General features: G+C 45.9%; 1 protein-coding gene across 7 annotated transcripts in view; it reads right to left on the reverse strand.

The window, feature by feature from the left end:
* The window catches only part of LOC118382693 (myotubularin-related protein 4-like), a 125,222-nt gene that overhangs the window by 85,335 nt on the left and 14,764 nt on the right, over window positions 1–25,123 (reverse strand). For 5 of the 7 annotated variants that reach the window (XM_052529310.1, XM_052529307.1, XM_052529308.1 and 2 more), the window contains exons 2-5: window positions 23,280–23,369; window positions 7,720–7,836; window positions 2,234–2,263; window positions 24–106 (exon numbers count right to left, since the gene is read on the reverse strand). In XM_052529310.1, coding sequence (XP_052385270.1) covers window positions 24–106; window positions 2,234–2,263; window positions 7,720–7,836; window positions 23,280–23,369 — 320 coding nt within the window. The remainder of the gene's footprint in view (window positions 1–23; window positions 107–2,233; window positions 2,264–7,719; window positions 7,837–23,279; window positions 23,370–25,123) is intronic. The other 2 variants (XM_052529311.1, XM_052529314.1) reach the window with 1 other exon arrangement.

The raw sequence follows: 25,123 nt of genomic DNA on the forward strand, positions 1-25,123 counted from the left end.
ACCATGGGAGTTTCTCTTTTTACCTGACAACTTTAGAGTCCTTGCAGGTGATGTGCAGTTGAAACATGTGTCGGCTCTCCACGCTCTCGATCAGCATCAGAGGTACCTGCAGGGGGAGCCAGAGAGACATTACATTACATTACATTACATTACACAGGACCCACAACACTTCTAGTTTAGCTACGCTGTTGTAGAGTAGGCTGCGAGCCCGAGGTGGTAGCCAGACCCCCCACCACACACACACACACACAGCAGAGGTAGCACTTCAGTGGAAGATGATATTGGTGGTAGACTTAACTCTCCCACATTGGTTATGTCAATTCATTTACATTTAAGTCAAGCCTCTGTTTAGGTATATGGGCCACCTAAATATGATTATTATTATTATTACTAACGGACAATTCAGTCAAGCCTCTGTTTAGGTATATGGGCCTAAAACGGACCACGCAACAACATCTCCATAGCAACAGCAATATCCAGCCTTTTAAAAAACAGCAGCATCACTTGAGCCTCATTATAAAATCATCACATTGCAAGTTACTACCGTTAATAAATCACCTTTCAATAAACTAGAACGTTTATATGTGGCAAGGTATTTACACTTTTCATAGTTGTCATGTAGTAAATTGGTATTTACACTTTTCATAGTTGTCATGTAGTAAATTGGTATTTACACTTTTCATACATTACATTACATTTAGTTGTCATGTAGTAAATTGGTATTTACACTTTTCATAGTTGTCATGTAGTAAATTGGTATTTACACTTTTCATAGTTGTCATGTAGTAAATTGGTATTTACACTTTTCATACATTACATTACATTTAGTTGTCATGTAGTAAATTGGTATTTACACTTTTCATAGTTGTCATGTAGTAAATTGGTATTTACACTTTTCATAGTTGTCATGTAGTAAATTGGTATTTACACTTTTCATAGTTGTCATGTAGTAAATTGGTATTTACACTTTTCATACATTACATTTAGTTGTCATGTAGTAAATTGGTATTTACACTTTTCATACATTACATTTAGTTGTCATGTAGTAAATTGGTATTTACACTTTTCATACATTACATTTAGTTGTCATGTAGTAAATTGGTATTTACACTTTTCATACATTACATTACATTTAGTTGTCATGTAGTAAATTGCCACACAGTTAATCTCATTCATACAAAAACAACAACCATTATACAACCACATAATCATTTTAGGTCAAGGCCTGTAGTCTATTGGTCCACGGGGTCAAGGCCTGTAGTCTATTGGTCCACGGGGTCGAGGCCTGTAGTCTATTGGTCCACGGGGTCGAGGCCTGTAGTCTATTGGTCCACGGGGTCGAGGCCTGTAGTCTATTGGTCCACGGGGTCGAGGCCTGTAGTCTATTGGTCCACGGGGTCAAGGCCTGTAGTCTATTGGTCCACGGGGTCAAGGCCTGTAGTCTATTGGTCCACGGGGTCAAGGCCTGTAGTCTATTGGTCCACGGGGTCAAGGCCTGTAGTCTATTGGTCCACGGGGTCAAGGCCTGTAGTCTATTGGTCCACGGGGTCAAGGCCTGTAGTCTATTGGTCCACGGGGTCAAGGCCTGTAGTCTATTGGTCCACGGGGTCAAGGCCTGTAGTCTATTGGTCCACGGGGTCAAGGCCTGTAGTCTATTGGTCCACGGGGTCAAGGCCTGTAGTCTATTGGTCCACGGGGTCAAGGCCTGTAGTCTATTGGTCCACGGGGTCAAGGCCTGTAGTCTATTGGTCCACGGGGTCAAGGCCTGTAGTCTATTGGTCCACGGGGTCAAGGCCTGTAGTCTATTGGTCCACGGGGTCAAGGCCTGTAGTCTATTCTAGAGTGTTCCCTCTGTCACGCTGAGCCTGCCGTGTTCCGTTACCGCAGCTCTGTTATTGGTCCACGGGGTCAGAGGTGTTAATGATGGCACTCCAAATTCAACAGTTATACAATTACCCAACGAGGCTTGACTTTTGATTGGGGCTGACCAATCACCATCCACGCTGGTGGGTGGGTGGGTGGGGGGGGGTTGGGATTGCTTCCAATTGAAAAGTTAAAATGAGATTTTATTCTTCTAGGGTGCGCATTAATCCAGCAGCAGTCAGTCTGAACCCAACAGAGAATTAATGACAGAAGCTTGTCTAGACTGTGAGGGAGGACGGGGGGGAGGACGGGGGGAGGACAGGGGAGAGGGCAGGGGAGCCGAGGGTTGCCATTGACACAATGTACTCACAGAAATGTGATTGTCCACACCTGGATAGGTCTACAACACAGTAACAGGCACCAGGAACAGAGAGGGAGAAGAAACAGACCGAGAGAGGGGGAGCAGAGAGAGAGAGAGAGAGGGGGAGCAGAGAGAGAAAGAGGGGGAGCAGAGAGAGAGGGGGAGCAGAGAGAGAGAGGGGGGCAGAGAGAGAGAGAGGGGAGCAGAGAGAGAGAGAGAGAGGGGAGCAGAGAGAGAGAGAGGGAGGAGAGAAGAGAGAGAGAGAGAGGAGGGAGGAGCAGAGAGAGAGAGAGAGGGGAAAAAAATCACAAGAGCAGAGAGAGAGAGAGGGAAGAGAGAGGGGGAGCAGAGAGAGAGAGAGGGGGGAGCAGAGAGAGAGAGAGAGGGGAGCAGAGAGAGAGAGAGAGAGAGAGAAGGGAGAGAGAGAGAGAGAGAGGGGGAGAGAGAGAGAAAAAGGGGGAGCAGAGAGAGAGAAAAAGAGGGGGAGGAGAGAGAGAGAGAGAGAGGGAGGGAGAGAGGAGAAAGATGGGGAGCAGAGAGAGAAAGAGAAGAGATGAGCAGAGAGAGAAAGAGGGGGAGCAGAGAGAGAGAAAAGAAAGATGAGCAGAGAGAAGAGAGAGAGAGAGAAGAAAAGGGGAGCAGAGAGAGAGAAAGAAAGATGAGCAGAGAGAGAAAGAGGGGGAGCAGAGAGAGAGAAAGATGAGAGAGAGAGAAAGAAAGATGAGCAGAGAGAGAGAGAAGAGGGGGAGCAGAGAGAGAAAAGAGGAGGAGCAGAGAGAGAGAAAGAGGGGGAGCAGAGAGAGAGAAAGAGGGGGAGCAGAGAGAGAGAAAGAAAGATGAGCAGAGAGAGAGAAAGAGGGGGAGCAGAGAGAAAGAGGGGGAGCAGAGAGAGAGAGAAAGAGGGGGAGCAGAGAGAGAGAGAGGGGGAGCAGAGAGAGAAAGAGGGGGAGCAGAGAGAAAGCGGTGTCAAGACGGGAGGAAATGGAAAAATGATTCAACTAAAGAAATAAAACAGAAGGAAGTGGAGGTTAAATGGAACATCAAGACAGTGAGCTAAAGATGGAAGATAAATTGAAGCAGAGAAAAAAAAATCACAAGGTAGAACCACAACCAAGAGAAGAAGAGAAGGAGAGGAGAGGAGAGAAGAGAAGAAAAGGAGAGAAGAGAAGAGGAGAGAAGAAAAGGAGAGGAGAGAAGGAGAGAAGAGGAGAGAAGAAAAGGAGAGGAGAGAAGAGAGAAGAGGAGAGAAGAGAAGAAAAGGAGAGAAGAGAAGAGGAGGAGAGAAGAGAAGAAAAGGAGAGAAGGAGAGAAGAGAAGAAAAGGAGAAAGAGAAGAAAAGGAGAGAAGAGAAGGAGAGAAGAAAGGAGAGAAGAGAAGAAAAGGAGAGAAGAGGAGAGAAGAAAAGGAGAGGAGAAAAGGAGAGAAGAGAAGAAAAGAAGAGAAGAAAAGAAGAGAAGAGAAGGAGAGAAGAGAAGAAAAGGAGAGAAGAGAAGAAAAGGAGAGAAGAGAAGAAAGGAGAGAAGAGAAGAAAAGGAGAGAAGAGAAGAAAAGGAGAGAAGAAAAGGAGAGAAGAAAAGAGAGAGAAGAGAAGAGAGAAGAGAAGAGAAAAAAGAAAGAGAAGAGAAGAAAAGAGAGGAGAGAAGAAAAGGAGAGAGAGAAAAGGAGAGAAGAAAAAAGGAGAGAAAGAGAGAAGAGAAGAGGAGAGAAGAGAAGGAGAGGAAGAAAAGAGAGAGAGAAGGAGAGAAGAGAAGAGAAAGAGAAGAGAGAAGAGAAGAAAAGAGAAAGAGAGAGAGAGAGAAGAGAAGGAGAGAAGAGAAGAAAAGGAAGAGAAGAAAAAGGAGAGAAGAAAAGGAGAGAAGAGAAGAAGAGAAGGAGAGAAGAGAAGGAAAGAGAGAGAAGAGAAGAGAGAGAAGAGAAGAGAGAAGGAGAGAAGAGAAGAAGAAGGAGAAGAAAAGGAGAGAAGAAAGGAGAGAAGAGAAGAAGAAAAGAAGAAGAGAAGAAGAGAGAAGAGAAGGAGAGAAAGGAGAGAAGAAAGAAAAGAGAGAAGAAAAGGAGAGAAGAGAAGAAAAGAAGAGAAGAAAAGGAGAGAAGAGAAGGAGAGAAGGAGAGGAGAGAAGAGAAGGAGAGAAGAGAAGAGAAGAGAAGAGAAGAAAAGGAGAGAAGAGAAGAAAAGGAGAGAAGAGAAGAAAAGGAGAGAAGAGAAGAAAAGGAGAGAAGAGAAGAAAAGGAGAGAAGAGAAGAAAAGGAGAGAAGAGAAGGAGAGAAGAGAAGAGAAGAAAAGGAGAGAAGAGAAGAAAAGGAGAGAAGAGAAGAGAAGGAGAGAAGAGAAGAAAGAAAAGGAGAGAGAGAAGAAAAGGAGAGAAGAAAAGGAGAGAAGAGAAGGAGAGGAGAGAAGGAGAGAAGAGAAGGAGAGAGAGAAGAGAAGAAAAGAGAGAAGAGAAGGAGAGAAGAGAAGGAGAGAAGAGAAGAAAAGGAGAGAAGAAAAGGAGAGAAGAAAAGGAGAGAAGAAAGGAGAGAAGAGAAGGAGAGAAGGAGAGAAGAGAAGGAGAGAAGGAGAGAAGAAAAGGAGAGAAGAAAAGGAGAGAAGAGAAGAAGAAGAGAAGGAGAGAAGAGAAGGAGAGAAGAGAAGGAGAGAAGAGAAGAGAGAAGAAAAGGAGAGAAGAGAAGAAAAAGGAGAGAAGAGAAGAGAAGGAGAGAAGAGAAGAAAAGGAGAGAAGAGAAGGAGAGAGAGGAGAGAAGAGAAGAAAAGGAGAGAAGAGAAGAAAGGAGAGAAGAGAAGGAGAGAAGAGAAGGAGAGAAGAGAAGAAAAGGAGAGAAGAGAAGGAGAGAAGAGAAGAGAGAAGAGAAGAGAGAGAAGAGAAGGAGAGAAGAAAAGTAGAGAAGAGAAGGAGAGAAGAGAAGAGAAGAGAAGAGGAGAGAAGAGAAGTAGAGAAGAGAAGGAGAGAAGAGAATAGGAGAGAATGGAAATAACCTCAATGGGCTCAAAGGGTGAGAACAGAGCGATTAGAAGGAGGTGGCTTAGGGGAGCGAGCTGGTTGGCTAACGGTTACTAACGGTTACTACAGTTCATCTGTGCCTCTGACTAGGTTCAGTGCAGGACCCTGCTTGCACTGTCAAAAGCCAATCCTTCATGTCTCTTCTTTGAGATGTTGCTTAATCCTGGCTATAGACAAGAGAAAACATCAGCAGAATGCCAATCCCACTGTACGGCGTGCCACTTTTCAGAAATGTTACTTAACGTTTACTACTAGAAATGTTGCTAAACCCTACATATTACCCAGAATACTTTTCAACAAACAGAGCAAACAGACAGTAAAAAGGGGAGAAAACCCCCCCAGGGAATTCAACATTTTGATATGAAGGCAGCATAAACTCTGCCAGTGCAGACCTATGTGAGTCCTGCTACAAGGCCTCTGCAAGCTGACTGGAGTTGGGGAGAGGGAGGAGGAATCTCTTTGCCAGGTCACTGAATGAAAACAACTAGGCTGTTTGTATTACAGCAGGGGCTGATGTCAGTAGGAGGGGACGTGTGTGCGTGTGTGCGTGTGCGTGTGTGTGTGTGTGTGTGTCTAAAACCCCAGAGGCCACGTCAAAACAGTCCTGGCTGGTGAGATCAGAGACACTGCTCAATGCATCGCTCTCTGTGGTGACCAGCGCACTGCCAAGCACCAGGGGGTGAGGAGGAGGACCAAGCACCAGGGGGTGAGGAGGAGGACCAAGCACCAGGGGGTGAGGAGGAGGACCAAGCACCAGGGGGTGAGGAGGAGGACCAAGCACCAGGGGGTGAGGAGGAGGACCAAGCACCAGGGGGTGAGGAGGAGGACCAAGCACCAGGGGGTGAGGAGGAGGACCAAGCACCAGGGGGTGAGGAGGAGGACCAAGCACCAGGGGGTGAGGAGGAGGACCAAGCACCAGGGGTGAGGAGGAGGACCAAGCACCAGGGGGTGAGGAGGAGGACCAAGCACCAGGGGGTGAGGAGGAGGACCAAGCACCAGGGGGTGAGGAGGAGGACCAAGCACCAGGGGGTGAGGAGGAGGACCAAGCACCAGGGGGTGAGGAGGCTAGAGGAGGACCAAGCACCAGGGGGTGAGGAGGCTAGAGGAGGACCAAGCACCAGGGGGTGAGGAGGCTAGAGGAGGACCAAGCACCAGGGGGTGAGGAGGCTAGAGGAGGACCAAGCACCAGGGGGTGAGGAGGCTAGAGGAGGACCAAGCACCAGGGGGTGAGGAGGCTAGAGGAGGACCAAGCACCAGGGGGTGAGGAGGCTAGAGGAGGACCAAGCACCAGGGGGTGAGGAGGCTAGAGGAGGACCAAGCACCAGGGGGTGAGGAGGCTAGAGGAGGACCAAGCACCAGGGGGTGAGGAGGCTAGAGGAGGACCAAGCACCAGGGGGTGAGGAGGCTAGAGGAGGACCAAGCACCAGGGGTGAGGAGGCTAGAGGAGGACCAAGCACCAGGGGGTGAGGAGGCTAGAGGAGGACCAAGCACCAGGGGGTGAGGAGGAGGACCAAGCACCAGGGGGTGAGGAGGCTAGAGGAGGACCAAGCACCAGGGGGTGAGGAGGCTAGAGGAGGACCAAGCACCAGGGGGTGAGGAGGCTAGAGGAGGACCAAGCACCAGGGGGTGAGGAGGCCAAGCACCAGGAGGCTAGAGGAGGACCAAGCACCAGGGGTGAGGAGGCTAGAGGAGGACCAAGCAACAGGGGTGAGGAGGCTAGAGGAGGACCAAGCACCAGGGGGTGAGGAGGCTAGAGGAGGACCAAGCACCAGGGGGTGAGGAGGCTAGAGGAGGACCAAGCACCAGGGGGTGAGGAGGCTAGAGGAGGACCAAGCACCAGGGGGTGAGGAGGCTAGAGGAGGACCAAGCACCAGGGGTGAGGAGGCTAGAGGAGGACCAAGCACCAGGGGTGAGGAGGCTAGAGGAGGACCAAGCACCAGGGGGTGAGGAGGCTAGAGGAGGACCAAGCACCAGGGGTGAGGAGGCTAGAGGAGGACCAAGCACCAGGGGGTGAGGAGGCTAGAGGAGGACCAAGCACCAGGGGGTGAGGAGGCTAGAGGAGGACCAAGCACCAGGGGGTGAGGAGGCCAAGCACCAGGGGGTGAGAGGAGGACCAAGCACCAGGGGGTGAGGAGGAGGACCAGGGGGTGAGGGAGGCCAGCACCAGGAGGACCAAGCACCAGGGGTGAGGAGGCTAGAGGAGGACCAAGCACCAGGGGGTGAGGAGGCTAGAGGAGGACCAAGCACCAGGGGGTGAGGAGGCCAAGCACCAGGGGGTGAGGAGGCTAGGGGGCCAAGCACCAGGGGGTGAGGAGGCTAGAGGAGGACCAAGCACCAGGGGGTGAGGAGGCTAGAGGAGGACCAAGCACCAGGGGGTGAGGAGGCTAGAGGAGGACCAAGCACCAGGGGGTGAGGAGGCTAGAGGAGGACCAAGCACCAGGGGGTGAGGAGGCTAGAGGGGGCCATTAGGAAGCAGGCTGCGTGTGCATCATGTCTTACATTGATGACGGAGTCCTTGAACTTGATGTGGAGCCTGTAGTTGGAGATGGCGATGACGGCGTCGTCGGCTCGGCCCAGATACTCCACCCCTTCCCCCTGAAGAGCTGGGAACGGCACCTGGAGGCAAACGTCAATATAAAAGGGTAAGATTACAACGACGCAACGTTAAAAAGACAACACCAGATCAACGTTGTGATAAGGACAAACAGGAGAAATAAAATACAAAAATACAAAATAAATAAAAATCAGGAAACAAAACGCCAACACAACATTATAACACTGCAGTGTTACATCCACCATCCTACTCTGTCCTCGTCTCCTCTGTCTGTCCTCGTCTCCTCTGTCTGTCCTAGTCTCCTCTGTCTGTCCTAGTCTCCTCTGTCTGTCCTCGTCTCCTCTGTCTGTCCTCGTCTCCTCTGTCTGTCCTCGTCTCCTCTGTCTCCCCTAGTGTCCTCTCTCTGTCCTAGTGTCCTCTCTCTGTCCTCTGTCTCCTGTCCTAGTGTCCTCTCTCTGTCCTCGTCTCCTCTGTCTGTCCTAGTGTCCTCTGTCTGTCCTAGTGTCCTCTCTCTGTCCTAGTGTCCTCTCTCTGTCCTAGTGTCCTCTCTCTGTCCTAGTGTCCTCTCTCTGTCCTAGTGTCCTCTGTCTCCCCTAGTGTCCTCTGTCTCCCCTAGTGTCCTCTGTCCTAGTGTCCTCTGTCCTAGTGTCCTCTGTCCTAGTGTCCTCTGTCCTAGTGTCCTCTGTCCTAGTGTCCTCTGTCCTAGTGTCCTCTGTCCTAGTGTTCTCTGTCAGGGGTGAACAGCCAGACACACATCAAACCAGAACAAAATAAAATGGAGACCAGTGGACAACCGATCTCTTTAAAAAAAACACACTCGTCTCCAACAGGAAACACAGTACAACGACACGCCCAGTGTGTTTCCAGGGCTGTTTCTGAAGGACTTGTTGTGATCTAAGATGGATTTAGTCTTCTGAAGAGAGACCACAAACTGCGCTGCTTAGCTATATACACTCACTGAACCTTACAGCTTGACTGGACAATGGTTACCATGGAGATCTGCTTTGGTTAAAAACAGCATAGAAATAGAATGACTAGATTATATTTCTAATGGTAAAGAGGACCACATGGATAGGAGAGGAGAGAGAGAGCGTGAGAGGGGAGAGAGAGAGAGCGTGAGAGGGGAGAGAGAGAGAGGGGAGCGTGAGAGGGGGAGAGCGAGAGGAGAGAGAGCGAGAGCGAGCGGGAGAGGGGAGCGAGGGGGAGAGAGAGCGAGCGAGGGGGAGAGAGAGCGAGCGAGAGAGAGCGTGAGAGGGGAGAGAGAGCGAGCGAGAGAGAGAGCGAGCGAGGGGGAGAGAGAGCGAGCGAGGGGGAGAGAGAGCGAGCGAGGGGGAGAGAGAGCGAGCGAGGGGGAGAGAGAGCGAGCGAGGGGGAGAGAGAGCGAGCGAGGGGGAGAGAGAGCGAGCGAGGGGGAGAGAGAGCGAGCGAGGGGGAGAGAGAGCGAGCGAGGGGGAGAGAGAGCGAGCGAGGGGGAGAGAGAGCGAGCGAGGGGGAGAGAGAGAGGGGGAGAGAGGAGGGGGAGAGAGGAGAGGGGGAGAGAGAGAGCGAGGGAGAGAGAGCGAGAGAGCGAGAGAGAGAGAGAGGAGAGCGAGCGAGGGAGAGAGGGGGAGAGAGAGCGAGAGAGCAAGTGCGAGAGGGGAGAGAGAGCGAGAGGGGAGCGAGAGAGAGAGAGAGATCCCTAGGGATGTAATACCTCACTACAAACAGAAAGCCACTGAGCAGCGCCTCTACCCAGTGGCCAGACAGCGCCTCTACCCAAGTGGCCAGACAGCGCCTCTACCCACCCAGCGCCTCTACCCAAGTGGCCAGACAGCGCCTCTACCCAAGTGGCCAGACAGCGCCTCTACCCAAGTGGCCAGACAGCGCCTCTACCCAAGTGGCCAGACAGCGCCTCTAAGTGGCCCAGCGCCTCTGGTGGCCAGACAGCGCCTCTGCCCAAGTGGCCAGACAGCGCCTCTACCCAAGTGGCCAGACAGCGCCTCTACCCAGCGCCTCTACCCAAGTGGCCAGACAGTGGCCAGACAGCGCCTCTGGCCAGACAGCGCCTCTAGTGGCCAGACAGCGCCTCTACCCAAGTGGCCAGACAGCGCCTCTACCCAAGTGGCCAGACAGCGCCTCTACCCAAGTGGCCAGACAGCGCCTCTCTACCCAAGTGGCCAGACAGCGCCTCTACCCAGACAGCGCCTCCCAGTGGCCAGACAGCGCCTCTACCCAGTGGCCAGACAGCGCCTCTACCCAGTGGCCAGACAGCGCCTCTACCCAAGTGGCCAGACAGCGCCTCTACCCAGTGGCCAGACAGCGCCTCTGCAGTGGCGACAGCGCCTCTACCCAAGTGGCCAGACAGCGCCTCTACCCAGTGGCCAGACAGCGCCTCTACCCAAGTGGCCAGACAGCGCCTCCCAGTGGCCAGACCCAGTGGCCAGACAGCGCCTCTACCCAAGTGGCCAGACAGCGCCTACCCAAGTGGCCAGACAGCGCCTCTAGTGGCCAGACAGCGCCTCTGGCCACCCAGTGGCCAGACAGCGCCAGACAGCGCCTCTACCCAGTGGCCAGACAGCGCCTCTACCCAGTGGCCAGACAGCGCCTCTACCCAAGTGGCCAGACAGCGCCTCTACCCAGTGGCCAGACAGCGCCTCTACCCAGTGGCCAGACAGCGCCTCTACCCAGTGGCCAGACAGCGCCTCTACCCAGTGGCCAGACAGCGCCTCTACCCAGTGGCCAGACAGTACGCCGCTCCCTGGCTGGCGTACCCTTCCAGAACTGTGCACTAGGAGGTTGGAACATGGGACAGTTGGTGGAAAATAAAAAGAGTGCTTGCGGCAGTCCCAATCAGCACATAGCCGTACTAGCATAAAACGACCTCTGTGAGAGAGGATAGCATGCGGGTTGGTCTTTGAGCCCGACCGAGGGACAAGAACCACGCATTAAGATCACTTGTTTCCGTCACAATATAATAGACCACATTCTTCATTTCCTTCCAGAAGCAGCCATTTAGCTGCTTAAAAACCCAACCAGGTGGAGAGAGACCGTGATGGCTCACGTCATCTAAAAACACGATTTCCCCAGACCCTGTTTTAATGGTTTCTTACCACCCTGTTTCAGGGTGGTAAAAACATGGATTATTCGTTTCAGCTGTGCAGTGCTAGGTCAAAAGACTAACTTAGTGTTGGGGGCAGCAGGACAGAGCTCGAGAAACCCTATTCTAAATCAGGAAGCCCATTAAGAACGTCTTACTCCCCCCCCCCAAAAAAAATATTAGCTTGAACTCTTCCCTCAATTCAACATTTAGTAATTTTACTGAGAATGATTTAATAGTGACAGTGACAAATTATGCCTCTGTTCGTGTTTTTATAAAAGTGGAGCGAGGCGAGGGAGGTTTTACAGAGTGACATCTAAATGACATCACGAGTAGAGGTCACATCTTCCTCCGGCTGGAACAAAGCTCTGGTCTAGTTCGCCGGTGTCACTATCAGGTCTGTCAAGCAAAGTGGGAGACGCTTTATTACTGTGTGTGTTTCAGTGTGTGTGTGTGTGTGTTTCAGTGTGTGTTGTTTCAGTGTGTGTGTGTTTCAGTGTGTGTGTGTTTCAGTGTGTGTGTGTTTCATGTTGTGTGTGTGTGTGTGTGTGTGTTTCAGAGTGTGTGTGTGTGTGTGTGTGTGTGTGTGTATGTTTCAGAGTGTGTGTGTGTGTGTGTGTGTGTTTCAGTGTGTGTGTGTGTGTAGTGTGTGTGTGTGTGTGTATGTTTCAGTGTGTGTATGTTTCAGTGTGTGTGTGTGTGTGTATGTTTCAGTGTGTGTATGTTTCAGTGTGTGTGTGTGTTTGTTTCAGTGTGTGTGTGTGTTTTAGTGTGTGTGTATGTTTCAGTGTGTGTGTGTATGTTTCAGTGTGTGTGTGTGTTTCAGTGTGTGTGTGTGTTTGTGTGTGTGTGTGTGTGTGTGTGTGTGTGTGTGTGTGTGTGTGTGTGTGTGTGTGTGTGTATGTTTCAGTGTGTGTGTTTCAGTGTGTGTGTGTGTGTGTGTTTCAGTGTGTGTGTGTGTGTGTGTGTGTGTTCAGTGTGTGTGTGTGTGTGTGTATGTTTCAGTGTGTGTGTGTGTGTGTGTATGTTTCAGTGTGTGTTTCAGTGTGTGTGTGTGTGTTTCAGTGTGTGTGTGTGTGTATATGTTTGTTTCCAGTGTGTGTGTGTGTGTTTCAGTGTGTGTGTGTGTGTTTCAGTGTGTGTGTGTGTATGTTTCAGTGTGTGTGTTTTTCAGTGTGTGTGTGTATGTTTCAGTGTGTGTGTGTGTGTTTTTCAGTGTGTGTGTGTGTGTTTGTGTGTGTGTGTGTGTGTGTGTTTCAGTGTGTGTGTGTGTGTGTTTTGTGTGTTTTTCAGTGTGTGTGTGTGTTTTTTCAGTGTGTGTGTGTTTTCAGTGTGTGTGTGTGTGTTTTCAGTGTGTGTGTGTTTTGTGTGTGTGTGTGTGTGTGTGTGTGTGTGTGTGTGTGTGTGTGTGTGTGTGTGTGTGTGTGTGTGTGTGTGTGTGTGTGTGTGTGTGTGTGTGTGTGTTTCAGTGTGTGTGTTGAATTGAAGAACATCTCTAACTCAAGTAATTGTGACGCCGTGTGCCGGGACCTTCTTGACGAGCGAAACGTGGTTTATTGTTGTTATGCTGTGAGAATTCATTAGGAGAGAGACTACAACACCTCAATTATAATGATTCTATTTTACACACGCATCAAAACACTGTTCATGTTGTTGCCTAGAGACACACAACACCGCATTGCCTCATTACAGCCAGAATGTGCCGAGTCGATCCTACTTTTAGAGTTTGGAAAATACACAGCGCGCAGGGGAGACGTCTGAAGAGCAGGTACACTTGAGACAACATCATTAGCCAACACAGGGCTGGGAAAGCTGTAGCCTAGAGTGTACAGTACAGAAACCGACTGAGCAGCAGGAGCAGGTGACTGGGTCTGGGGACAAGATAAATACTACGTGTGTCTGCACTGGAGAAGAGAAAGAAAAAATAAACTTTAAAAAAACAACAAAAAAAACACTTTGTTATTTCATAATCTATTTATTCGGATTCTCATAAGCTCCCGTTCTCTCTGATGAAATGAATGATCGGAGAAATGGGTCACAGGAAGGAGAGATGATGTCACACCCCCCCAGGCTTTGGATTGAATAGAGGCCGTGATGGCGTTGAAGCCTCGGTGCAATCAAACGTGATATTACTGTGTATTATGTATTTTATATACAGTGTTACTGTGTATTATGTATTTTATATACAGTGTTACTGTGTATTATGTATTTTATATACAGTGTTACTGTGTATTATGTATTTTATATACAGTATTACTGTGTATTATGTATTTTATATACAGTGTATTATGTATTTTATATACAGTGTATTGTGTATTTTATATACAGTGTATTATGTATTTTATATACAGTGTTACTGTGTATTATGTATTTTATATACAGTGTTACTGTGTATTATGTATTTTATATACAGTGTTACTGTGTATTATGTATTTTATATACAGTGTTACTGTGTATTATGTATTTTATATACAGTATTACTGTGTATTATGTATTTTATATACAGTGTATTATGTATTTTATATACAGTGTATTGTGTATTTTATATACAGTGTATTATGTATTTTATATACAGTGTTACTGTGTATTATGTATTTTATATACAGTATTACTGTGTATTATGTATTTTATATACAGTGTATTATGTATTTTATATACAGTGTATTATGTATTTTATATACAGTGTATTATGTATTTTATATACAGTGTTACTGTGTATTTTATTTACAGTGCGTTCAGATCGTACTTTTCCCTCATTTTTTTAACGTAAAATTTTTACTCTAAAAAGGATTACATCGTCCGTCCGTAACCCTTCCCCAGATCTGTGCTTCGACACATTTCTGTCTCGGAGCTCTACGGACAATTCCTTCGGCCTCATGGATTGGTTTTTGCTCTGACATACACTGTCAACCGTGGGGCCTAATATAGACAGGTGTGTTGCCTTTCCAAATCATGTCCAATCAATTGAATTTACCACCAGGTGGACTCTAATCATCACCTCAAGGGTGATCAATTAAATCAAGATGCACCTGAGCTCAATTTTGAGTGTCATAGGAAAGGGTCTGAATAATTATGTAAATAAAATATGTTTTTTTTATTTTATTTTTAATACATTTGCAAACATTTCTTAAAATCTGGTTTTATTTCATCATTATGGGATATTATGGGATATCATCTGTGGATTGATGAGGATTTTTCATTGAATTAATCCATTTTAGAATAAGGCTGTTAAGTAATAAAAAAAGGTGGAAAAAGTCAAAGGGTCTGAATACTTTACAAATGTGACAATACTGTTGCTGAGTCTAGACAGGGGGATGTCTAATAAGCTTGCAGTAAGCCCCAGCTAATGGGGCTGTAGAATTGGTTTGCAAATCACACCCGGCAATCCTAATGGTCTCCCTGTGCCTTTAAAGACATCAGTTGGCAGTGTGGTACTATCATGGGAATGACTGTCTGAAATGGTACAGAGACAAAGAGAGGGGGAAAGAGGGGGGAGGGGGGACAAGAGACGAGGAGGACAGAGGGAGTGATAAGCGAGAGAGAGAGAGCGACTAAACCGATGCCTAAAAAGGAGAGAGGTTGACTTGAATAAAACAAAACAGGTACGAGGATCCTCTTGTGGGACAGCTGTGGGGAGGCAGACGCACTTGGAACAGCGCGTGGCAGACGGACCCAAACGGCTCATAAAAACCACTTCATCAGGAAGTCTATTTGTCGCCCTCTCAGTCGGTCTCCCTGTGTCTGCCTATCTACAGGCAATATTGGATGACACACGGTCACACATCAATTTTCTCAACCAATCACAGAGCAGTTAAGACAGTCCCACAGAGCAGTTAAGACAGTCCCACAGCACCACAGAGCAGTTAAGACAGTCCCACAGCACCACAGAGCAGTAAAAGTATTAATCCATTCTACAGCTGGACGCTCCTTGTCTATTAGAAGCTACAGTGCATCACTCCGAGTAGATTGCAGCAGGTTGGAAGGGGATGCCATACCCCTAGAGAACATGCATTTTTCATGGGCTACAGCTCCAACAAGAGAGGTTTGTGCTGCCATGCAGGAGCCAATCAAAGACAGGATCAAAGTCCGCAAGACAGGCGAGAGCCCGGAGACTTCCTCTAACCAGACAATAGGCAAAGTCCCAACTGGCACCCTATTTCCTATGTAGTGCACTAGTTTTGACCAGGGCCCATAGAAAGTAGTGCACTGCATAGGGAATAGGGTACATTGGGATGCAGAGGCCTTTCCAATCCTTTCAGATCTCCACTAGTAACTAGTGGCTAGGGTGAGGGTTGTTTCTGCTCAAGGCCGAGGTGGGGAGGCCTCTAGAAGAAACACTTAAAAAAAAAAAAAAAAAAAAAAATCACAATTTATTTATCCTATGCGCCAAATACAACCAGTGTAGTAGATTTTACAGTGAAAAGCTTACAAACTTTTCCCAACGATGCAGAAATTAAAATATAAAAATAGTAACTAACACGAGAGGATTTTTGTTTTGTTTTTACCTTTATTTAACGAGGCAAGTCAGTTAAGAACAAATTCTTGTTTATAATGACGGCCTAGGAACAGTGGGTTAACTGTGTTGTTCAGGGGCAGCATGACAGATTTTTACCTCGTTCAGCTCGGGGATTCGATCTAGCAACCTTTCGGTTACTGGCCCAAAACTCTAACCACTAGGCTACCTGCCGCACCATAAAATACCACACACACACACACAAGAATGGAGCTATATACAGGAAGTACCAGATCAATGTGGAGCTATAAACAGGAAGTACCAGATCAATGTGGAGCTATAAACAGGACGTACATGTACCAGATCAATGTGGAGCTACAGTGCCTTGCGAAAGTATTCGGCCTCCTTGAACTTTGCGACCTTTTGCCACATTTCAGGCTTCAAACATAAAGATATAAAACTGTATTTTTTTGTGAAGAATCAACAACATGTGGGACACAATCATGAAGTGGAACAACATTTATTGGATATTTCAAACTTTTTAACAAATCTAAAACTGAAAAATTGTGCGTGCAAAATTATTCAGCCACTTTACTTTCAGTGCAGCAAACTCTCTCCAGATGTTCAGTGAGGATCTCTGAATGATCCAATGTTGACCTAAATGACTAATGATGATAAATACAATCCACCTGTGTGTAATCAAGTCTCCGTATAAATGCACCTGCACTGTGATAGTCTCAGAGGTCCGTTAAAAGTGCAGAGAGCATCATGAAGAACAAGGAACACACCAGGCAGGTCCGAGATACTGTTGTGAAGAAGTTTAAAGCCGGATTTGGATACAAAAAGATTTCCCAAGCTTTAAACATCCCAGGGAGCACTGTGCAAACGATAATATTAAAATGGAAGGAGTATCAGACCACTGCAAATCTACCCAGACCTGGCCGTCCCTCTAAACTTTCAGCTCATACAAGGAGAAGACTGATCAGAGATGCAGCCAAGAGGCCCATGATCACTCTGGATGAACTGCAGAGATCTACAGCTGAGGTGGGAGACTCTGTCCATAGGACAACAATCAGTCGTATATTGCACAAATCTGGCCTTTATGGAAGAGTGGCAAGAAGAAAGCCATTTCTTAAAGATATCCATAAAAAGTGTTGTTTAAAGTTTGCCACAAGCCACCTGGGAGACACACCAAACATGTGGAAGAAGGTGCTCTGGTCAGATGAAACCAAAATTGAACTTTTTGCAACAATGCAAAACGTTATGTTTGGCGTAAAAGCAACACAGCTCATCACTCTGAACACGCCATCCCCACTGTCAAACATGGTGGTGGCAGCATCATGGTTTGGGCCTGCTTTTCTTCAGCAGGGACAGGGAAGATGGTTAACAATGATGGGAAGATGGATGGAGCCAAATACAGGACCATTCTGGAAGAAAACCTGATGGAGTCTGCAAAAGACCTGGGACTGGGACGGAGATTTGTCTTCCAACAAGACAATGATCCAAAACATAAAGCAAAATCTACAATGGAATGGTTCAAAAATAAACATATCCAGGTGTTAGAATGGCCAAGTCAAAGTCCAGACCTGAATCCAATCGAGAATCTGTGGAAAGAACTGAAAACTGCTGTTCACAAATGCTCTCCATCCAACCTCACTGAGCTCGAGCTGTTTTGCAAGGAGGTATGGGAAAAATGTCAGTCTCTCAATGTGCAAAACTGATAGAGACATACCCCAAGCGACTTACAGCTGTAATCGCAGCAAAAGGTGGCGCTACAAAGTATTAACTTAAGGGGGCTGAATAATTTTGCACGCCCAATTTTTCAGTTTTTGATTTGTTAACAGTTTGAAATATCCAATAAATGTCGTTCCACTTCATGATTGTGTCCCACTTGTTGTTGATTCTTCACAAAAAAATACAGTTTTATATCTTTATGTTTGAAGCCTGAAATGTGGCAAAAGGTCGCAAAGTTCAAGGGGGCCAAATACTTTCGCACGGCACTGTATATACAGGAAGTACCAGATCAATGTGGAGCTATATACAGGAAGTACCAGATCAATGTGGAGCTATATACAGGAAGTACCAGATCAATGTGGAGCTATATACAGGAAGTACCAGATCAATGTGGAGCTATATACAGGAAGTACCAGATCAATGTGGAGCTATATACAGGAAGTAAAAGACCAGATCAATGTGGAGCTATATACAGGAAGTACCAGATCAATGTGGAGCTATATACAGGAAGTACCAGATCAATGTGGAGCTATATACAGGAAGTACCAGATCAATGTGGAGCTATATACAGGAAGTACCAGATCAATGTGGAGCGATATACAGGAAGTACCAGATCAATGTGGAGCTATATACAGGAAGTACCAGATCAATGTGGAGCTATATACAGGAAGTACCAGATCAACGTGGAGCGATATACAGGAAGTACCAGATCAACGTGGAGCTATATACAGGAAGTACCAGATCAACGTGGAGCTATATACAGGAAGTACCAGATCAATGTGGAGCTATATACAGGAAGTACCAGATCAATGTGGAGCTATATACAGGGAGTACCAGATCCATGTAGAGCTATATACAGGAAGTACCAGATCAATGTGGAGCTATATACAGGAAGTACCAGATCAATGTGCAGAGGTACTTGAGTTAGATACCGTATGTATATAAAACCAGGACAAAGTGACTAGGCATCCAGACAGATCAGAGTCACATGAAGAATAAAGAACGGTCATTAACAGAGAAATGACAGAAGAAATAACTGGGACTTTTACAGTGAGCGAGCAGCTTGAGAACGCTTAAAATTACACAGTACCGTGCTTTTTATGACGGTCGGTAATGCTGCGTGTTATGACACCATCGAAGCAGAGTGATTGTTTATTTCTACGGCATTCTATACAAAAAATACAAAAAAAGAGACTCAGAAGTAGTCAAAGAGGTCATAACATTTCAAGGTGAAACAAGAGAGCATCATTAAAATGCTGATGGATAAAAAAATGCTTATTTTTTCTTTCTCATATCATATGTAACATGAATAATAACATGTTAGAATGTGTTGTTGTTTTTTAAAAACACTCTAGAATGGACGAGGTTCCCTGAAGCTGACCTAACAATTGAGAACAATCGAATGATGCACACATTTAAAAAATAAAAAGTAGGAGGAGTCTCTTGATAGCAATAATTACATGAATGACTTGATAACAGTGCCTCTGTAGGTCCCTGTAAGAAAAATGAACATCTAGGGAGAAAAACAGATATGGTTGACTGGAGATTGCTCAGCAGAAGGAAGTATTAAAAGTCTAATGTCTGTCTGTTGTGGAAGGAGTACCAGAAGTAAATGACTCCCAAGGTGGTCGCTAGGAAACCACCACTCCCCGATCTTCTTACAGTATAGGATCCCACAAAAATACCCAGAAGATTGCAAGTTCAAATCCCCGAGCTGACAAGGTACAAATCTGTCGTTCTGCCCCTGATCAAGGCAGTTAACCCACTGTTCCTAGGCCGTCATTGAAAATAGGAATTTGTTCTTAACTGACTTAACTGACTTAAATAAAGGTTAAATTTTAAAAAATAAGCATAAAAAGTTCACATTTTTATATTTCTGCAAGCCATTTTTTATCGATATCAAATAATTTCTGGTTAACAATTCAAGTATTTTACTGTTTTTACAGCTATATTTGTACCAATACAAAATGGTCCAAGGCAAAGTATTATTATTTTTTAAAAGGACACTACTTTTAAAATATATAATAATTGGTCAAAAAGAAGAAAAACAATTCTCAGCAATGAGCCATTTCACAACAATTTTGTTAAGGGCTGTCCGATAGTGGTCTCAGTAGGAAAGGGGAAAACTGAAAACCAGCCATTATTGGCAAAGAGGTCGAGAACTCTTTGTTATTGGTCTAGTAACTAATTCACCGCCTGGTGATGTCACCAGACAGGCCAAAACTCCAACACACCAAAAACAGGCTGAAATTTCAGGCAGTCATTCAGCTCTTGCACTAAAAAGGGGATTTCATCCTTTTCACAGTATTTTTCCAGAGAGATACACAGTACAAGTCAAAAGTTATTTATTTTTACTATTTTCTACATTATAGAATAATAGTGAAGACATCAAAACTATGAAATAACACATATGGAATCATGTAGTAATGTATGCACACATGACTGTAAGTATGCACACATGACTGTAAGTCGCTTTGGATAAAAGCGTCAGCTAAATGGCATATATTATTATTATATTATTATTATTATTATTATTATATTATTAACCAAAGGGGAAAAAACCCTTGAATGAGTAGGTGACCCCCAAACGTTTGACTGGTACTGTATATGAATAAATCAATTGTTTTATTGCACTAGTCATTTAAGGATGTTTTTCTACTCCCTGTATATAGACTTTTCTATTGTGTTATTGACTGTGCGTTTTGTTTATCCCACGTGTAACTCTGTGTTAGTTTGTGTCGCACTGCTTTGCTTTATCTTGGCCAGGTCACAGTTGTAAATGACAACTTGTTCTCAACTGGCCTACCTGGTTAAATAAAAGGTGAAATAAATAAATAAAAATACTTACCCAGAGTCAGATAAAAGCACGGATACCATTTGTGTCTGTGTGCCGTTTGAAGGATGTTTAGGGACGTTTTTAAGAGCCAATGCTAATAGCACAATGACGAAGTCTACTGGAACAGCTAGCATGCACAGTCATTGCGCTAACACGAGCAATGCTAGAAGCTTAAATTGGAAAAAATCTCACATTATCCAATAAATGATTTACATGCACACAATTACGTGATTGTGGATAGTGAGATTAATATAGTTTGATTTTTAAAAATGTTGACAATTCTTTGCAAAAAAACAACGATTTCCCTAATAAATCCTGTTTTACATGAACACGTCTGAAATCAGGCTACCTGACGGCACTCTGATAAAACGCAAATCAAAACAAAAAACATTCTACCACAGCGACCATGTTATTGTTGGGAAGCATATTTTGATTCTGAGTTCAGACAAAAACTACTCCTCCGTTCAGTTGTTTCCGAACTCACTTCACGCGCGCATAAAGAGGGAGGCTCTCGGCTGGTTCCCGGCGCAGGTCAAATACACCGCTGGAACGTCGATTAAGGTGTTTATGTGTCCTAATAATTCAAAAGTAAAAAATAAAATAAAAATCTGCGGCGTATATATACTTAAATTATATACTTAACATACTTAAATTCGATTTTGACCTTACTCTGACTCAGATAAGCAGAGTAAAAGGTGTTTACATGACGATTGCATATTCTGCCTACTGCCATTAATCAGTTTAATATTATAAGTGTGGATTTCTTTTTTAAAATTGTATAAACGTACTCATTGTGTGTTCTGAAGCCATGTTTGGCAGCATCCAATGACCTTTTACCTTTTTAAAAAGGTAAATCTGTGGTCAGGACCAGGATGGATGACAGCAATATATACAGTGGGGCACCTATTTAAAAAGGTAAATCTGTGGTCAGGACCAGGATGGATGACAGCAATATATACAGTGGGGCACCTATTGTGCAATACATTTTGTTTCTGGTGTCCTTTGACAGCTCTTTGGTCATGGCCATAGTGGAGTTTGGAGTGTGACTGTTTGAGGTTGTGGACAGTTGTCTTTTATACTGATAACAAGTTCAAACAGGTGCCATTAATACAAGTACCGAGTGGAGGACAGAGGAGTCTCTTAAAGAAGAAGTTACAGGTCTGTGAGAGCCAGAAATCTTGCTTGTTTGTAGGTGCCCAAATACTTATTTTCCACCATAATTTGCAAATCCTACAATGTGATTTTCTGAATTTTTTCTCTCATTTTGTCTGTCATAGTTGAAGTGTACCTATGATGAAAATTACAGGCCTCTCTCATCTTTTTAAGTGGGAGAACTTGCACAATTGGTGGCTGACTAAATACTGTTTTGCCCCACTGTATATTTTACATCAATTCCCATTATTAAAATGGCCACCCTCCTTTTACTATCTTCATATAAATGTTCCTGAGCGGCCCAGCGGTCTAAAGGCACTGCATCTCAGTGCTAGAGGCGTCACTACAGACACCCTGGTTCGAATCCAGGCTGTATCACACAACCGGCCGTGATTGGGAGTCCCACAGGGCAGTTGTCCGGGTTTGACCGGGTTGGGCCGTCATTATAAATAAGAATTTGTTCTCAACTGACTTGCCTTGTTAATAAAATGGTTAAATAAAATTTTTAAAAATTATTTTATTTTTATAAATGTAAAGTGTTTTACAATTTTAAATTATTTAGATAAAAGTTGGATTTGATCCTCTACTCTACCCTATCCCTGGTCTGCAGGTAGTCTAGTGGTTAGAGCATTGGGCCAGTAACCAAAAGGTTGTTGGATCGAATCACCTGAGCAAAGCAGTGGATAGCGATTAAGGCAGCCCTCTGCACCTCTCTGATTCAGAGGGGTTGGCTTAAATGCGGAAGACACATTTCAGTTGGACAACTGACTAGGTATCCCCCCTTTCCTGATTACGTGTTGAGCCCAGACACCTTTTCCTGCAGGACCAACTAAACAATAGTAGCCTCGCTTCCAGTTCTCCAGGGAGTTACTCTGCAATGCGGTCTACTAATTTCAAACAGGATTACAGATGAGCTCATAGACTTGGCCCACTGCCCTTTCTCCTGCGTGGAGTGGTAACCCGGGGTAACTGTGGATCACTGTTCTAAAAGCCCTTTCTCCTGCGTGGAGTGGTAACCCGGGGTAACTGTGGATCACTGTTCTAAAAGCCCTTTCTCCTGCGTGGAGTGGTAACCCGGGGTAACTGTGGATCACTGTTCTAAAAGCCCTTTCTCCTGCGTGGAGTGGTAACCCGGGGTAACTGTGGATCACTGTTCTAAAGCCCTTTCTCCTGCGGGAGTGGTAACTGTGGATCACTGTTCTAAAAGCCCTTTCTCCTGCCTGGAGTGGTAACTCCACTGTTCTAAAAGCCCTGGAGTGGTAACCCTGGGTAACTGTGGATCACTGTTCTAAAAGCCCTTTCTCCTGCGTGGAGTGGTAACCCGGGGTAACTGTGGATCACTGTTCTAAAAGCCCTTTCTCCTGCGTGGAGTGGTAACCCGGGGTAACTGTGGATCACTGTTCTAAAAGCCCTTTCTCCTGCGTGGAGTGGTAACCCTGGGTAACTGTGGATCACTGTTCTAAAAGCCCTTTCTCCTGCGTGAAGTGGTAACCCTGGGTAACTGTGGATCACTGTTCTAAAAGCCCTTTCTCCTGCGTGAAGTGGTAACCCTGGGTAACTGTGGATCACTGCTCTGAGGATGAGGTTAGATGATTTCCATTTACGTTGCCAATCTGGTTGAACATTTTCTTGAATTTGACCTGATTAGAATTGTTCTGGTTCATAAAAAAATAAAAAAAATGTTTTTAGAATAATTATAATAAATAAATATACACACACACAAAAAAAATAAAAAAATATCGGCATCAGTAGGGGCTCCCGAGTGGCTGTGGGCTAAGGCACTCCATCTCAGTGCTAGAGGAGTCACTACAGACACCCTGGTTCGAATCCAGGCTGTATCACACCTAGCTGTGATTGGGAGTCCCATAAGGCGACGCCCAGTGTCTGGCCGGGGTGTAGGCCGACATTGTAAATAAATAAAAAATTGTTCTTAACCGACTTGCCTTGTTAAATAAATAAAATGTAAAACATTTGTGAGTTGTAAGTATGAAGACCACACACACGCACATACACACACTCTAGAACAAGCATGAGAACTGAGAACAGTGTTAGTTAGTGTACTTACAACCCTTCCCTATAGGACTTGGTATTTCAGAACCTACAGTATGAGCTAGCAGAGTTTCTACAGAACAACAGCCTCATCTCACGCACAGCAGATTCCCATAGAGAGAAGTAGCTTACTGTAGAGATTAGAACAATCCTAGTGTGTGGGCTTTGTCTACTCTACCTGGTGTGTGTGTTCCAAGCCACCCACCTGCAGGTTGTCGTCCTCACTGACCAGCTCCTTCGGGGGGAACAGGTCCTTGGCTTGGATGTACTCCAGACTGGGTGGTCCCTCTTCACCCTGGAAGACAAGCAGGTGACACGTCAGCACATATTCCCATAGTAACAAAAACAGTACAGCACCACTTTACCAGATCAAAACAGTACAGCACCACTTTACCAGATCAAAACAGCACCACTTTACCAGGTCAAAACAGTACAGCACCACTTTACCAGGTCAAAACAGTACAGCACCACTTTACCAGGTCAAAACAGCACCACTTTACCAGGTCAAAACAGCACCACTTTACCAGGTCAAAACAGTACAGCACCACTTTACCAGGTCAAAACAGTACAGCACCACTTTACCAGGTCAAAACAGTACAGCACCACTTTACCAGGTCAAAACAGCACCACTTTACCAGGTCAAAACAGCACAGCACCACTTTACCAGGTCAAAACAACACAGCACCACTTTACCAGGTCAAAACAGCACCACTTTACCAGGTCAAAACAGCACCACTTTACCAGATCAAAACAGCACCACTTTACCAGATCAAAACAGCGCCACTTTACCAGATCAAAACAGAAAGCACTAGAACAGAGGCTTCAATCAAAACCGTCGCTCGCTCAGGAAAAGGTCAATAAAGCCCCTCCCCCCCCAAACTAACTCCCTTCACAGGAGTCTCTATCCAGAGCCTACGTCAGCAAGCATCTGTATGGTAATCTGCCATCTCAGCGGAGGAAGCGCCTTCACAGGAGTCTCTATCCAGAGCCTACGCCAGCAAGCATCTGTATGGTAATCTGCCATCTCAGCGGAGGAAGCGCCTTCACAGGCGTCACGTAGCAGAGGAAACATTGACCGTGATCGACCTCGGATAATAAATTAGGTGAAATACCTCCGCATCAGATGGAGTCCCAAATGGGACCCGAATCCCTTTTTGGTGCACTACTTTAGACCAGGTCCCATAGAAAGTAGTGCACTAAAGGAGGTAGTATTGTGGTAGTGGTGGAGGCTGAATTGGCAGACAACAGGAGGAGAGATGTGGGGTGGTGCAGGGGCAGGCAATACCTTTCAAGCCCATAACCCCTCAAAATATAATGCCTTCCCTGTTCTGGGTCATAGAAAATAATAATAATATACATTATAGAATTAGAGGAAGGGTTATTGTTCGGTTACGAAATTTGGCAATAAAGCACCAATATCTTTTTCCTCAGTTTTACAACAGGCTTCGGGAACTGTGTTACGGTCGATGGTCAAACATTTACTCAGCACAGTGCCAGCAATCTTTGACGCAGGGCGCTACACAGGATTCAGCAAACAAGAGGAATGAAGGACGGGATTGGTCAATGCTGGGCTACGGTCAGTACACCACCAACACACCCAGCAGGTCACCTATTTCTTATTTTATTTTTTATTTTACCATTATTTAACTTGGCAAGTCAGTTAAGAACAAATTCTTATTTTCAATGACGTCCTAGGAACAGTGAGTTAACTGGTCTAGGGACAGTGGGTTAACTGGTCTAGGAACAGTGGGTTAACTGGTCTAGGAACAGTGGGTTAACTGGCCTAGGAACAGTGGGTTAACTGGCCTAGGAACAGTGGGTTAACTGGTCTAGGAACAGTGGGTTAACTGGTCTAGGAACAGTGGGTTAACTGGTCTAGGAACAGTGGGTTAACTGGTCTAGGAACAGTGAGTTAATTGTACTAGGCACCCTGCCGCCCCTACACTCTAACCACTAGGCACCCTGCCGCCCCTACACTCTAACCACTAGGCACCCTGCCGCCCCTACACTCTAACCACTAGGCACCCTGCCGCCCCTACACTCTAACCA

Source organism: Oncorhynchus keta, chromosome 11, assembly GCF_023373465.1.
Source record: "Oncorhynchus keta strain PuntledgeMale-10-30-2019 chromosome 11, Oket_V2, whole genome shotgun sequence".
In the NCBI taxonomy this organism is placed as follows: domain Eukaryota; kingdom Metazoa; phylum Chordata; class Actinopteri; order Salmoniformes; family Salmonidae; genus Oncorhynchus; species Oncorhynchus keta.